This window comes from Sorex fumeus, unplaced genomic scaffold (genome assembly GCF_029834395.1).
Source record: "Sorex fumeus unplaced genomic scaffold, SorFum_2.1 ptg000148l, whole genome shotgun sequence".
In the NCBI taxonomy this organism is placed as follows: domain Eukaryota; kingdom Metazoa; phylum Chordata; class Mammalia; order Eulipotyphla; family Soricidae; genus Sorex; species Sorex fumeus.
In genome coordinates this window covers 122,967-138,387 of record NW_026606205.1, presented here as the reverse complement: position 1 = coordinate 138,387, position 15,421 = coordinate 122,967, and the positions used below count along the sequence as shown (strand labels likewise).

The 15,421-nt window shown below is 55.9% G+C and overlaps 1 protein-coding gene across 2 annotated transcripts; it reads right to left on the bottom strand.

Annotated features, from left to right (window-relative positions):
- Positions 1–306: 306 nt before the first annotated feature.
- LTBR (lymphotoxin beta receptor) lies at positions 307–10,675 on the bottom strand. 2 transcript variants are annotated; one of them, XM_056106840.1, is made up of 10 exons: positions 10,343–10,675; positions 10,115–10,211; positions 9,728–9,853; positions 9,452–9,607; positions 9,024–9,120; positions 8,785–8,912; positions 3,277–3,378; positions 2,774–2,799; positions 1,677–1,923; positions 307–1,166 (listed from the first exon to the last, which is right to left on the bottom strand). In XM_056106840.1, exons 1-10 carry the CDS (start codon positions 10,436–10,438, stop codon positions 925–927), a joined length of 1,317 nt encoding a protein of 438 aa, XP_055962815.1. In that variant the 5' UTR covers positions 10,439–10,675; the 3' UTR covers positions 307–924. The 2 variants fall into 2 exon arrangements, with proteins under 2 accessions (XP_055962815.1, XP_055962816.1); XM_056106841.1 differs by having other exon boundaries at positions 1,677–1,920; positions 10,343–10,674.
- Between the last annotated feature and the right edge of the window lie 4,746 nt (positions 10,676–15,421).

The window sequence follows — 15,421 nt, the reverse complement described above, 5'->3', positions numbered from 1 at the left end:
GTACTATCTCTTCCGTCCCCTCTATCTAAATTTGAGTCTTGGGGCCACACCCGATGGTGTTTGGGGGTCACTCCTGAATCTGCTCAGGGTCCCTGTAGTGTGAGGATTTGCATCCCAAGTTCCTGCCTGCAAACTGCATAGCTCAGACTTTGGGTCATCTCCCGGGGCCCCTGGCTTATTTTTTTTCCCACCCGAATGATGGATCTAAGTCCCCCCGCAAAATATCTTTGTGGGATTCAGTTGAATGTTTGGGTCTTTGCTGCGGATGTGGCCCCAATCCCAAGAAAATCAACAATCTAGCTCGTAATCTCCTCTTTATTTGCATGTGGTTACACTTTGTAAATACACCTGCTCTCTTCCTCCAGCTCCAGAACTTTCCTCCCCAACGCCCCACAGTTGTGACTCCCTTTGCTTTGTGAGAGGCCGGGGGTGGGGGGGGAGGGTCCTCCCATCAACCTTTGGGGTCGACCTCAGTCCACGGCAAGTGTGGGCACTTGGAGGTTCTCAGAAGCTTGGGCATGAGCACCACGAATCCGCTGGGGGTCCCAGGAGCGTCCTAGCAAGTGGCTGGGCAGCGGGCTCCCTCCTGTGGCATGCTCAGGGTGCAGAGTGCCAAGGGTGGGTGGGCGGCAGTAGTGTCCTGTTGCCAGTGGGTGCCTGAAGTGTAGCTGGCACAATGCCCCACATGGGCGGAGAGGGGCTGTGGACAGTCTCAGCTGGCTCCGGGCCACGGTCTGTAGGCCCTGCTCTCACACGGGGTGAGGCCCAGCCCCTCCGAGCAGGATTGGCCCCTGGGGCTGTCCCAGCGGCCCTCAGTCCTGTGCGGGTTGGGCTGGCCGGGAGAGAGGGTGCCCAAGAACACCCTCCCCCACTTCCTTCGGGCTTCTCCCAGATGCCACCAAACGTGGGTGACAGATTGGGTCCTTAGAGGCCATGGCACCCTAGAGTCTCTGTTTCAGCCAGGTGACAGGCTTTGCCATCTTCCTGGTAGGGAGTCGAAAGGCCGGGGGGGCCGGGGGCCCCCTCCTCCGGGATGGGATATGGAGGCTCTGGGGAAGCTGGGGGGTCTCCAGGGCCCCGTGCGCCCCCCAAGACCGGCCCATTGTAGATGTAGATGTTGCCAGTGACCGTCACAGACCCGCCGGTGACATGAATGCCGTTGGTACCTTGTGGGAAAGGGTAGGCAGAGTGAGTGGTTTGGGGGATACTGCCTCTTCCCCTCCCTTTCTCTTTTCTTTACACCACCCCCATGGGCTGTCAGCCACTGGTTTTTGTTCTGTTCTCTGTGCCTAGGGTGTCTACTCCCTTCACTCATTTCTGGCTGTCACATTGGCTGGAGGCTGGACACTCAGTCTAACCTGAGGTCGCACCTGGCATCCCACTCCCGTTACCCACGACCTCATCGCCCCGCCCATAACCCCGCCCACCCTACACATAGCTCCGCCTACCATGCCATCTCCATGTCCACAGCCCCGCCCATCCTGCTCATAGCCCCACCCATGCTGACATCGCTCCACCCACCCGCGCATAGCCCCACCCCCACGACACGGACCTGCCCATCCTGTTCATAGCCCCGCCCACCACACTATCACCACGCCCAATCCTGGCTACCCTGCTTGTAGCTCCACCCACCGTGACATCATTTCCCCCCACCCCCAGCCCCTGCCCAGGCTCACCGTGGGCCACTTGACCTTGGTCTGGAGACTCAGCATCCAACTCATTGGCCTGGACCACAGGGCTCCGTTGTTGTGGCATTTCATTCTCCACAACTGGGATGGTGGGGGGTTCGGTGGGGGATCCGGCGGGGATAGGTGCGGGCGCCAAGTCTCCAGAGAAGGGCAGAAGTGGCTTTACCAAGTCAGGGAAATGTGGGTTCACCCTCGGAGGCTCCCAGCTCCCATTCAAAGCACCAGATTCTCCTCCCTGCAAAGGAGGCTGAAGGTCAGGGTCCCCCACGACTCTACCTGAGCTCCTCCTCACCAGGCTTCCTGCCTCAGGACCTTTGCACCCAACGTCCCAGTCTTCCTGAAGCACTTTCCCCCAGAAATCCTTCTGACCAGTTCCCTCCTTCTATCAGCGCTCCACCCACAACCAGCTTCTCAGAGGCCCGCTGTGTCCACTCTGAAACAATCAATCCCCTTCCCCTGCCACACTCTCTCATTGCCCACGACCTGCCTTCCTGAGCAATGACACCAATGGGTGCATATTTTTTTCTTTTCGTCTGGGGCCACACCTGGCAGTGTTCAGGACTAACTCCTGACTCTGCGCTCAGGGATCATTCTTGGTAGCACTTGGGCCATCATATGGGATGCCAGGGATTGAACCTGGGTTGGCCGCATGCAAGGCAAACGCCCTATCCATTGCACTGTGGTTCTGGCTCCTAGATGCATATTTTTGTCATTCTGTTTTTTTTTTTCCCTTTTTGAGTCATACCCTGCAATGCTTAGGGGTTACTCCTAGCTTTGCACTCAGGAATTACTCCTGGCAGTGCTCAGGGGACCATATGGGATGCCGGGGATCGAATCCGGGTCAGCTGCATGCAAGGCAAACGCCCTACCCGCTGTGCTATCGCTCCGGCCCCTCATTCTAGTTTTGCTCCACAGACTTGCAACTCTTGGAGGGGAGGGACTTGGTAGTGCTCACTGCCTTCGCCGCGGTGTCCAACAGAGACTGGCATGTGCCATATGCAGGAACTGAGTCAACAACGTCATGGGTGTCTGGCATCCGGGTACTCCCTGCCCCCCTGCCCCACACCACTCTTTGCCCCTGTTACCTCTGGGCGCCTCTTGAGCAGGGAGCCTGCAAGGGAAAAGGAGACGGGATTGGAGGACCTTTGACTGACCCTCACCCCTACCCATCACTCCATCATGCCGCCCTCTTCAGGCTCCCAAGAGGAAGCAGTCTCCGAATGCGGGGTGATTAGAGAAGATGTGTATATGGGGGCAGGCATGAAGGAAACTTGAAGGCGCAGAGGGGCAGAAGGCTTGGCCCTGGGAGTGTGGAATATTCGCCCGCTCTAGCTTGCTGTGGACACAGTTCCCAGTCCTGTCTTTAACGCCTTTGGTTTTTGTTTGTTTTAGGTCACACCCAGAGATGCTCAGGGCTTACTCCTGGCTCTGCACTCAGGAATCACTCCTGGAGGTGCTTGGGGGACCCTCTGGGGTACTTGGGGGACACTCTGGGGTGACTCGAACCCGGGTCATCAAAGCACAAGGCAAACACCCACCCTCCCCACTGGACTACTGATCTGGTTCCCTGCATTTGGCCCCTTCTTACCGAGCTTTCTGCAGAGCGAGGGGTGGCTCTTCCAGGCCAAGGCGATGGTGAGCAGGAGAAAGAAAACCAGGGGCAGCAGGATGGCCAGCAGCAGCGTGTCTTCTGCCAGGACAGCGGGCGGGAGGGTGGAGGGGAAGGAGGTTAGTGGCTGCTATCCCCAACCTGCCACCCGACAGAATCACAGACCCTACCTTTGGGTGCAGACAATGGGAGGCTCTATCGAACTTGGGGGAGGGTCTCCTCACAGCCAGTAAACTCTCCCATAGGTGATGTCTGGGGGTGGGACGGGTGCCCCCCTGTTTACAGACCAGGATCGAGCAGTCTCTGTTTATTTTATCATTTTTTGTGTGAGGGCCACTCCTGAGGGTGCTCAGGGCTCAGTCCTGGCTCTGCCACTCAGGGATTACTCCTCGCAGGGCTTAGGGGATGCTCAGGGGGTGCTGGGGATTGAACCTCGGGCAGCCGTGTGCAAGGCAAGTGCCCTCCCTGCTGTACTACTGCTCTGGCACCAGACTGCGCTGTCTCATGAACAAGCTTGGGGTGGGAGGCAGTAGAGAGAGGTGGGTGCTTGCGGCACTAAACATACTAGGTCACAGGGAGAGCTGCGTTTCTGGGGACTCCATTATCTTTTGTTTTTTTCTTTTTGGGTCACACCCAGCGGTGCTCAGGAGTTAGTTACTCCTGGCTCTGCACTCAGGAATTACTCCTGGCAGTGCTCGGGGGACCATATGGGATGCTGGGAATCGAACTTGAGTCTGCCAGGTATAAGGCAAACACCCTACCCGCTGTGCTATTCTATTGCTCCGACCCTGGGACTCCATTACCTTACGGAGAAACCAGGGGAGGAGCAGGACTGCCCTCCCTGTCCTCAGGGAAGACTATCCAGATTTAGGCCAATGGGGGAGACTTTCAAATTCAGCTGTAATTGGCCCTGGAGGTTTGGGGATATGAGATCCCCACACCACTGCTCAGGGCAGCTTCTGGGAGCCTAGGGCGGCAGGGGGAATTTCGGGTTCTCAAGTCCTAATGGGAAACCACAGGTAATTTGTCTCTCAGTGACTACATCAAGGGCCCGGTTATTACAGCACCCACCAACCATCACTGATGCCCTAGGATGGCCAGGAGGACGGGAAGCCGGGGAACTTTGCCTTTCCAGGCACTATCTGTGACCAAGAGGCAGACAGGATGGGAGGCAGGGAAAGGAGCTGAAATTCTGGACCTCAAGTTTCCTGCCCAGCTAAAGGACTTTTTTTTTTTTACTTTTTGGGTCACACTTGGCAATGCACAGGGGTTCCTCCTGGCTCTGCACTCAGGAATTACCCCTGGCGGTGCTCAGGGGATCATATGGGATGCTGGGAATCGAACCCAGGTCGGCCGCGTGCAAGGCAAACACCCTCCCCGCTGTGCTATTGCTCCAGCCCCAGCTAAGGGACTTTTAAAAAAGAAATCATATTAATATTATTAGTTGGTTTGGGGGCCACATCCTATGATGTTCAGGGCTTATTCCTGGCTCTGAGCTCAAGAATTACTCCTGGCGGAGCTGGAGTGATAGCACAGCAGGGAGGGTGTTTGCCTTGCACACGGCCGACCCGGGTTCAATTCCCAGCATCCCATATAGTCCCCTGAGCACTGCCAGGGGTAATTCCTGAGTGCATGAGCCAGGAGTAACCCCTGTGCATTGCCGGTGTGACCCAAAAAGCCAAAAAAAAAAAAAAAAGAATTACTCCTGGCGGAGAAGAAAAGTGACTGCCATAGAAGCAGGCGGGGGTGGGGGGGGGGTGGAGATGATGAGAGGGAACGTGGGGACACCAACTCTGGGAAAGATACACTGGTGGAGGGATGGGTGTTGGAATACTGTATGACTGAAATCCAATCATGCACAACTTTGTAAGGGTTTATCTCACAGTGATTCAAAACAAAAAGTTGTTGTTTTTTTTTTTTTAATTACTCTTGGGGCTGGAGTGGTAGCATAGCGGGTAGGGCATTTGCCTTGCATGCAGCCAACCCAGGTTCGAATCCCAGCATCCCATATGTTCCCCCCCGAGCACCATCAGGAGTGATTCCTGAGTACAGAGCCAGAAGCAACCCCTATGCATTGCCATGTGTGACCCAAAAAGTCAAAATAAAATAAAATAAAAATTAATGACTATGGGGCTGGAGCAATAGCACGGCGGGTAGGGCGTTTGCCTTGCACGCAGCCAACACGGCCGACACAGGTTCGATTCCCAGCACCCCATATGGTCCCCTGAGCACCGCCAGGAGCAATTCCTGAGTACATGAGCCAGGAGTAACCCCTGAGCATCGCCAGGTGTGACCCCCCCCCCAAAAAAAAAGATAAAAAAATGACTAAATGTTTGCATTAAAAAAAAAAGAATTCCTCCTGGTGATGCTCAGGGGACCCAGTGGGATGCCGGGGATCAAACCCGTGTTGGCCGCGTGCAAGGCAAGAGCCCTCCCCGCTGTAGTATCTCTCTGGCCCCATAAAAGCAGGGGGGCTTCATAAGTCATTTCGCCTCTTGGTACATCAGCCGTTTCATCTGTGCAGTGAGGGAATTAGTTGAGCATATTCTCCGACCTGACCATCACCATTTGGGGATTTTGTTTGTTTTTCCAGCCATACCTGGTGGAGATCAGGGCTTACTCCTGCTTCTTGGGGGACCATACATGCTGACGGACACAGAACCGGGGTCAACTGCATGTAGGCAAGAGCCTTACCTCTTTTTCTATCTCTTGGCCCTACTCAGTCATCTATACTCCATAGTTAAAAATTAAAAAAAAAAATAAAAGGCGAGAGAGGTAGGAGGTAATGAGCTTGCCTTGTACGTGGGCAACGCTAGGTGAGGGTTTACTGCATATGGACCCCCTAGCACCACCAGGAGGGACCCCTAAGCAGAGAAACAAAAGGAAGCTCTAGGCAACACCAGGTATGGCCCCCAGCCCCTAGAACAGATCGGATGGATGGGTTTGGAGAGACAGTACAGCAGGTAAGGCACATCCAGACAACCCCAGTTAGATACCTGGAACTGTATATGGTGCCCGAGCACCGCCAGGAGTAATTCCTGAGTGCAGAGCCAGGAGTAACCCCTGAGTATCGCTGGATGTGACCCCTCCCATAAAACACACACACACACACACACACATACACACACACACACACAAAATCCCAAAACCAAAAACCAACAAAACAAACAAACAAACAAACAAAAAAAGCCAAGCCACTAAACATTTCAGTGACCCCACTTTCAGAAAACTATGTTTAGATATACTTAAGAGATATGTCTGGGAAGTAATAAGACCAAAAAGGTTCAAAGTAGATGGGTCTGGGGCCAGAGAGATACTGTAGCAGGAAGGACATTGGCCTTACATGTGGTCAACCTGGGTTCAACCCCCAGCACCCCATCTGGTCTCCTGAGCACTGCCAGGAGTGATCTGAGCACAGAACCAGGAGTAAGCCCTGAGCATCACTGGCTCTGGCCTCAAAACAAAACAAAAGTGGATGCAGGAGTGGTGCTGGAACAATAGTACAACAGGTAGGGTGTTTGTTTTGCATGCGGCTGACCCGGGTTCAATCCCTGGCATTCCATAGGGACCCCTGAGCCCCTCTGGGAGTGATCCCTGAGCACAGAACCAGGAGTAACACCTGAGTATCACAGCATGATGGGCGGTCCAACGCTCCCTACCCTCCCCGCCCCCCAAAAAAGTAAATGTGCCTAGCTGGAGAGAATTTGATTCCCAGCATGACATGGTCCCCTGAGCACTGCCAGGAGCAATCCGTGAGCACCATCATGTATGACCCAACCCCTCACCCCAAAAAGAATCCAACGAGTGGCTGTGCAAGTGAGGGGTCTGTGGGTGATTTTCAGTTTTATCTAAATTTTCTGATTTCTAACACGCAATGTGGCAACAGCTTCGGAGGGAGAAAGACCCCAGCGTAGGTTTCCTGGACTGAGGGGGTTCGGGGGCAAGTCATCTGAGCCTGATTTCCTTATGCAGGGGCAGGGGCAGACAGGTGGGGGATGGTGACAGAACTACCTCATCTCAGAGGAAGGCGTGAGTAGCACATGGCCCACCCCTCACATCTTACCCCTACTCTAGCTCCCAAGAAATGGAAATGAAACGTGGAGGAATGTTAAGAAGTTAAGGAACTGAAGCGATAGCACAGCGGGTAGGGCATTTGCCTTGCAGGCAGTCGACCTGAGTTCGATCCCTGGCATCCCATAGGGTCCCCCAAGCACCACCGAGACTAATTGCTGAGTGCAAAGCCAGGAATAACCGCTGAGCATTTCCAGGTGTGACCCAAAAAGCATAAAAAAAAGGAAGCTAAGAAAATAGCGGTCAAGTGCCCCCTAAGTGCCCCCGAGTCTGCCAGAAGTGACCCCTGATTATAGATAGAGCTAGTAGTAAGTCCTGAGTACTGCCTCGTATGGCCAAAAAAAAAAAAAAAACACAAGGGCTGGAGTGATAGCACAGCGGGTAGGGCATTTGCCTTGCACACGGCCGACCCAGGTTCGATTCCCAGCATCCCATATGGACCTCCAAGCACTGCCAGGAGTAATTCCTGAGTGTAGAGTCAGGAGTAACCCCTGTGCATTGCCGGGTGTGACCCAAAAAAGCAAAATAAATAAATAAATAATAAAAAACAAACAAATTAAAATATAAATAACAATCACAGGTATTGGTAATGTCTTCTGATTATCTATGAAGCAAGAAAACCAGTAACTTCTTGGATTGGAAAAACAAGGAAGAGAATAATCAAAGACATTCTTAGTCTAGCACATAGACTAGATGAGGGCGACAGGAACCCAGAGGTGATAGTTACTTCTCCGAGTGGGGTGTTCCTTGACAGGTCGCATACAAAGTTCTCTGCTACCTTATTTTATTTAGTTTGGTTTGGGAGGCTGGCCTGGAGGTGCTCAGGGTTCACCCCTGCTCTGCACCCAGGGATCACTCCTGCTAGTGCTTCTGGACCCAAACGTGGTGCTGGGCATTGAACCAGGCTGGCCACTTGCAAGGCAATTGCTTGGCCTGCTGTACTATCTCTCCATCCTATGTTAATTTTTTCTTTTTTTTTTTTTTTTGGTTGGGTTCTACTCCTAACTCAGTGCTCATGAGTCGTCATTCCCTGGTGGTGCTGGGGTTGGGGGCATGCAATGTTGGGGACGCAACTCAGAGTTCCAGCATGCAAAGTATGTCCCCCAGACCACCAAGCCACTTCAAAGGATGTCCGCCCGACCACCGATCCACTTCCCTGCCCTGGCCCATAAAACTTAACGCTGTGTGTATTCAGGTGTGCGCAAGTAAATTATCCTCAGAGATCCTCTATTTCCTCTTTAAGAAACTTGAAGTGACATGGGGTACTGAGGATTCGAACCACGGTCTGTTGGGTGCAAGGTAAAATGTCTTACACCCTGTGCTATCTCTCCGGCCCTTCCGTATTCGTAGATAGGTGGTATTAAAGCATTTCCCCAGACGACCCCTTTCCCCACGGCCCTCTGCCCTGGCCCTCACCTGGTCCTTTGGGGATCGGTGTCTTTGTGGAAGACTCTGAGATCTTGGGGGGTTCTGTTGGGCTTCTACATCTAGTGTCGGACTGGGCGGTGCCCGGGGCTGCCTCTACCAGGCCATGGGCCTCACATCTGCAGAGAAAAGAGAAAAAGCCTGAGACTCGGATGGACCTGGGCTAGAAGTGTGGGGTGGGGTGTGGGGGTGTGAGCCCCTGGGGTTGAGCACATCTGGGGCCCACGCACCGGGTGTGGGGGCTACAGCGTGCCGTGGGGGAGGTGGTATTCTGGAAGTGTCCTTCCTTGCAGGCCACGCAGTAGCTGTGAACGCTTGTCACTTCACCTGGCAAGAGAAGGGTGAATTTGATTTGTGGACCATGGGCGCCTTTGGCTCTGTCACCCACAGCATCCTCTGCCCCCACCCAATGGCTCCATCCATTCTGCCCTTTCCCCGTCACCTTTGTCTGAGACCCCCCGGCCCCCCACCGCAGAATTGAGAGGCGCCCCTCCAGAACCCCAGCTCTTGTCCCTATACCTTCCTGGAGTAGACCCCACGCGGGTGACCCCAGCCTGCACAGTCACAACGGAACGCAATGCTGCTGCAGGGGCCACCCGGGGCTGCAGGGGGCTCCCCGACCCTCCCCCCACTCCCACTGTGCCCGGTGACCTCTGACCTTCCAGCATGGCTTCCGTGCCAGGCCTGCAGCTGGGCAGCGGCTCGCAGTGGCTGCACTCGGAGGGGCTGTGTGTGGCACACACCATCCCGTACTGGCAGCGGCACTGGGTCTGCCTTCGGCTGGTGCAAGGCGACAGCAGCTCGAAGCCCAACACTGTGTGGGGTGGTGGGGGTGGGGGTGGGGGGAAGACACAAGGGAGCTGAGCAGGGGGGCCGCGCGGGTCACCCCCCTGGAACCCAGAAAGTGGCCAGCCTTGCTGGGCCGGGACCATACCGTGATCACAGGGCCGGCACATCTGACAGGTGAACAGGTGGTTCCAGTGCTCGTTGTAGGAGTTTTCCGGGCACGTGGCACAGGTGGTGTCCTGGCTGCGGTCACACTCGGCTAGGAGGTACTTGCCTAGGGGGACAGCCAGGGGCGACAGCGCAGAGGGAGCTGGACCTTTGTCCCCTGGTCTTTGCAGCCTGCCTAGGAGGCCTGGGGGAGGCCCGCCCCGCTCCACCGCCCCCCTCCACACACACACACATGCTCTCTGGGCACAGCCTTCTTGCCAGATAGCGCCGGGCACCCCTCACACTCAGCCTCAGCCGCCCCCTGCATCGCCCCCCCTTCCCATCCCAGGCCCCCTCCCCGCCGCCGCTCCCGGCCGTTGCCTCTCACCTGGGGGGCAGCGGGAACAGCACAAACCGTGCCTGGACTGGTAATACTCCTTCTGCGGGTCCTGGCAGGTACCGTTCCCCGTGGGGTACGGGAGCACCTTCAAAAGGAGAGGGAGGCCGAGAGGGGGTGCAGGAGTCAGGGCTTGGCACGGTTGGCACGCGTGCGAGCTGCCCGGACCCGGCCCTGCGCGCCGCCGGGCGCACCCCCCACCCCGCACCCCACCCTCACCGGTGCCACTGGGGAGGCGGCCAGGAAGCGGCAAAGGGCCAGGATGAAGGGTCCCCAGGCCAGGCCGCAGGGGGAGGCGGCCCGGGGCAGGCGCATGGTGGGCCCGTCGAGCCGGGCAGGCGCACGCCCGGCCGGGAGGACGTTGGACGGGCCTGGCCGGGCCGGGCAGGGCTGACAGCGGCCCCCGGAGCGCAGGGGCTGCGGCGGGACGCGCGGCCGACGTGCCCCGGGGGCCCAGGGCCGGGCCTGGCCTGCGGGGCTCCAGCGCCGGGCGCAGGAAGTGGGAGTGGAGCGGCCGGCGACGGCGGGGCGGGGACAGGAGCGCCGGGAGCCGGGGCCGCGGGCCGCCCGCCGGGCTGGCGCAATCGGGAAGAGGAACAGGCTGGGCTGGCCCGGCGCGGGCGGGAGGCGGCGGTCGGGAAAGCACGTGAGGGCAGCGGGGCCGGAACAGCCGCCTCCCTTCTTGGGAAGCCGGAGCGGGACGCGCGGACGGCGGGGCCGGCCCGGGAGCGGGCGGTGGAGACCGGGGCGGGATGTGATGCGCGCGCGAGGGGGGCCGCGAGAGCCGGGACCGCCTGGCCCGGGCCCGCCGACGCCCGGGGACGGACAGAGCGAAAGAAGCAGAAAGAAGCACCCACCCGTCTGGGTTCTTTTTTATTTATTTATTTAATTTGCTTTTTGGGTCACACCCAGCAACGCTCAGGGGTTGCTCCTGGCTCTGCACTCAGGAATTACTCTGGCGGTGTTTGGGGGACCCTATGGGATGCTGGGAATCGAACCCGGGTCCGACGCGTGCAAGGCAAACGCCCTACCCGCTGTGCTACTGCTCCAGCCCCTGGGTTCTTTTTTAAAAAAAAAAATATATATATATTTTTGAAGGTTCCCTACCTGGCGATGCTCAGGGCTTACTCCTGGCTTGCGCTCCTGCTGGTGCTCAGCGGACCATACTCGGTACCCGGGATGGATCCCAGGTTGGTCGCAGTGCCAGGCAGGCGCCCTGCCTGCTGTACTCTCTCGCTCCGACTCTGGGTCACTTTTTTTGTTTTGTTTTGTTTTTGCTTTTTGGGTCGCAACCGGAATTGCTGCAGGTGTTACTCCTGGCTCTGCACTCAGGAATGACTCCTGACCGTGCTCAGGGGACCCTATGGGATGCTGAGAATCGAACCGGGGTCCACCACCTGCAAGGCAAACGCTCTACCCGCTGTGCTATTGCTCCAGTCCCTCTGGGTCACTTTTTTTAAGGCAAACTACAAAGAAATAACAAGTCAGATGGCTGCATCTTCCCACACCCCACCCACGCCCCCCTCACTAGGGGCTGCAGGTGACCCCCCAGGACCCTTCTGAAGTTAGAGGTCCCCTCCTCGTCTGTCCTTAGGAATGTTCTTCCAGGAAGGAATCAAGGGTGGGGGGAAATGGGGGTCCCACCAGGCAGTGTCAGTGGGGCTGAAGTGGGCAACGTAGAGGCTGCTTAGGCGGTGCTGGTGGGGGCTGCCACCTGGGCTTACTCCAGGCTCTTGACTTGGGGCTCACTCCTGGCTGAGCTCAGGGGACCCTGTGCAGTGGAGCAGAAGGCATGCACTGTAGCCACTGATTTGTCTCTCGGACCCCGCACCATTTTGTGTCCCAGGAAAAGTGCCCCATCCCCGTGCTCGGGGCTCATTCCTGGTTCTGTGCTAGGGATCCTGGAGGTGCTCAGGGGACCACAGGCAGCGCTGGGGTTTGAACCAGGCTATAGGCTGCATGCGTGGCCTTAACCCCCCTCCGCTATCTCTGGGGTCCCACCCTCACCCTTTGTGTTTTGGTTGTTAAGCCACACCTGGGGGTGCTCAGGGGTCACTCCTGGCAGTGCTCAGGGCACCATATGGGATGCCGGGATCGAGCTCAGGTCAGCCAGTAAAGCCAGTGCCTTATGGGCTGTCTCTCCAGCCCTGACCACCCTCACCCTTTGAATCTCTTTGAACTGGAGGCAGTTGAGAGATCCCACCCCCCAAGCCCCAAGCACAGGAGAATGGGGATCAGGGTGCTACGTTGGAGGAGGGGAGTAGCCTGGTCCCTCTCTCCATTCTTTCAACCATTTCCTTTAATCCATTAAGAGCTCCTCCCACAGATGCCAGGAGCTCTGTCTGATTTCCAGGTTCCTGTGACTTATCCTTGAGTTCTCCCGGGGTTCTGAGAAGCACGGATTTGAGGCCACCCCCACCACACACACACACACACACACACACACACGAGCCCAGGCTGTGAGCTCTGCTGTCCAGGAGCCAGAATCTTTACATCTGACTTTCCAGGGCTTTGCTGAGGCCGCGTGTATTTACGGAGTAAACCGATGACGTCACGGTGCCTTGCCCCAGTCACACAGCCTAGAGAGACCGCGCTCCTGACTTCCGGCTTCTAGCTCTTTCCAGCAACCCCACTGCCTCGGTGTGACTCAGCGGCGCCTCCCTTGGCAGGATGGGCCGACTGACTCTCTAGAGATAGGTCACCGAGGCACAGTGCCCGGGCCCCTTCCTGGAGGAGCCTGTTCGGCGCTCAGCCTTCCCCCAGTTGGGCAGACTGGCTGGACAGGTTCTCGGTGGAGGAGTTGGGAAGTCCCAGTATATTGTGGGGGGGGACCCACAAAAGGGTGGAAGACACTTGACTCTTCTCTCCTGGGGCTAGGATCTGCAGCCGGCTGGTCCAAGTCAAGATGCCGGGCAATGTGGGCATGAGAGAACAGCAGGCGAACAGGGCTCGCTGGATCCAGGGCCTTGGGGGCTGGGGCTGAGTTGTCACATGCATGAAGGTAGGAGTGTGGCATGGCCTGAGATCCTTTTCCCTCCTCCTTGGTTTTCTTTATTATTTTAAATTTATTATTTTGTTATTATTTTTTCTTTTTTTGGGTCACACCTGGCAATGCACAGGGGTCACTCCTGGCTCTGCACTCAGGAGTTACTCCTGGTGGTGCTCAGGGGACCATATGGGATGCTGGGAATCGAACCTGGGTCGGCCGCATGCGAGGCAAACGGCTATCTCTCCAGCCCCATATTTTGTTATTCTCAAGGCAAATGCCCTACCTGTTGTGCTATCGCTCCATTCATTTTTTTTTTTTTTTTGGCTTTTTGGGTCACACCCAGTGATGCACAGGGATTACACCTGGCTCGTGCACTCAGGAATTACTCCTGGCGGTGCTCGGGATGACCATATGGGATACTGGGAATTGAACCTGGGTCGATCGTGTGCAAGGCAAACACCCTACCGCTGTGCTATCGCTCCAGCCCCTTGCTCCAGACATTTTAAATTCACACAGAACACAGGTATAGTCAGAGGAGGGCTGAAGGGGGAGGCGGGGTCAGGACATCTTAACTCTCCCATGCATCAGGCCTCCCCCTTGGTTTTATTTTTATGGGTCACACCCAGCGATGCTCAGGGCTTCTTCCTGGCTCTGCACTCAGGAACTACTCCTGGCGGTGCTTGGGGGACCCTATGGGATGCTGGGAATCGAACGCGGGTTGGCTGGCTGTGTGCAAGGCAAATGCCCTCACCACTGTGCTATCTCTCTCGCCCTGTGTCCCCCTTTGGATCTCTCTGTCATTACTTGATAATTATTTCAACAGAAAACATTTAAGGATTTTAAAAGATGAGAACCAAGGACCCTCCGTTCTTGTGGCTATTGTTTTTGGGTGACAGGGCGGGCATAGCTGGTGATGCTGGGGGCTTCTCCAAGTGTGGTGCTCAGGGGTCACGTTCTGCAGTGCACAGGAGACAGTCAGTGCTGGGGATCAAACCTGGTACCACCACTGCAAAGTATGCCCTCTAGTTCTTTGTCCCACCTCTCCCAAATGAGAACTCTTTTTTATTGAAGTATGATAGTCAAGTGCATTAAGAATAGTAATTGTCACTGTCCTCCCGTTGATCATTGATTTGCTCGAGCGGGCCCAGTCTCCATTGGAGACTTTTGTTGTTACTGTGTTTGACATATCGAATACATCACGGGTAGCTTGCCAGGCTCTGCCGTGCGGGCGAGATACTCTCGATAGCTTGCCGGGCTCTCCGAGAGGGGCGGAGGAATCGAACTCGGGCCGGCCATGTTGGCTGCGTGCAAGGCAAATGCCCTACCACTGTGCTATCGCTCCAGCCCTAAGAATAGTAATATTTAAAAAAAAATTTTAATTGAATCACCGTGAGATACACAGTTACACAGTTGTTCATGATTGGGTTTCAATTATATAATGTTCCAACACCAGTCCCTTCACCAGTGTACATTTCCCGCCACCAATATCCCCAGTTTCCCTACCACCATCATCCTCAACCCCCATCCCCCATCCCTGCCCCAGCCTGCCTCTAAGGCAGGCACTTTTCTTCTCTCTCTCTCTCTCTCTCTCTCTCTCTCTCTCTCTCTCATGGTTTGCAGTACAGGTGCTGACAGATTAACATGTATATCTCTTTCCCTACTCTCAGCACTCAGTTCTTGTCCAGACTGGTCATTCCAACTATCACTGTCATAGTGGTCCCTGCTCTATCTTCATCTTGGGGTCAGAGATGTAGTACAGTGGGTAGGACACTTGGTTTGCATGTGGCCAAACCAGGTTCAATTCCTGGTTCAATTCCATATGGTCCCCCAAGCACCGCCAGAAGTAATTCCTAAGTGTAGAACCAGGAGTAATGCCTGAGCATTGCTGGGTATGGCCCCCAAAACCAAAACAAAATAAGACACTAATCTTGGGGCCAGAGAGAAAGCACAGACGTTAATGCTCTTGCCTTGCACGTGGCCAACCCCAGTTTGATCTCCCAGCATCACATAAGCTCCCCCAAGCATCTTCATTAATGATCCTGAGCACTGTTGGGTGTGGCCCAATTCTCCACCCACAAAGAACACTAATTTATATATTTAAGCACCCCTGGCTGGTGCCAGACCATCCAGATCACACGTCCTTCTCTCCCGGAAGGGAGCAACATGACTCTCGCCATCGCCATTCCTCCGGACCCTGCACCAGGCTGTTTCACTCGGGGCACCCCTGAACCCTGAGAGCCCTCCCTGCCCCAGGGGACCCAGCCCCAGCAGCCGAAAAGAACACAACCACCACCCTGCTCACGGCTGCT

Coding starts and splice junctions, on each gene's coding strand:
- LTBR (XM_056106840.1), bottom strand. CDS start 10,438: ATGCGCCTGCCCCGGGCCGCCTCCCCCTGCGGCCTGGCCTGGGGACCC. Junction 9,854..10,114: donor CTGTTCCCGCTGCCCCCCAG/GTGAGAGGCAAC, acceptor CTGTCCCCCTAG/GCAAGTACCTCCTAGCCGAG. Junction 8,913..9,023: donor CGCTGTAGCCCCCACACCCG/GTGCGTGGGCCC, acceptor TTTTCTCTGCAG/ATGTGAGGCCCATGGCCTGG.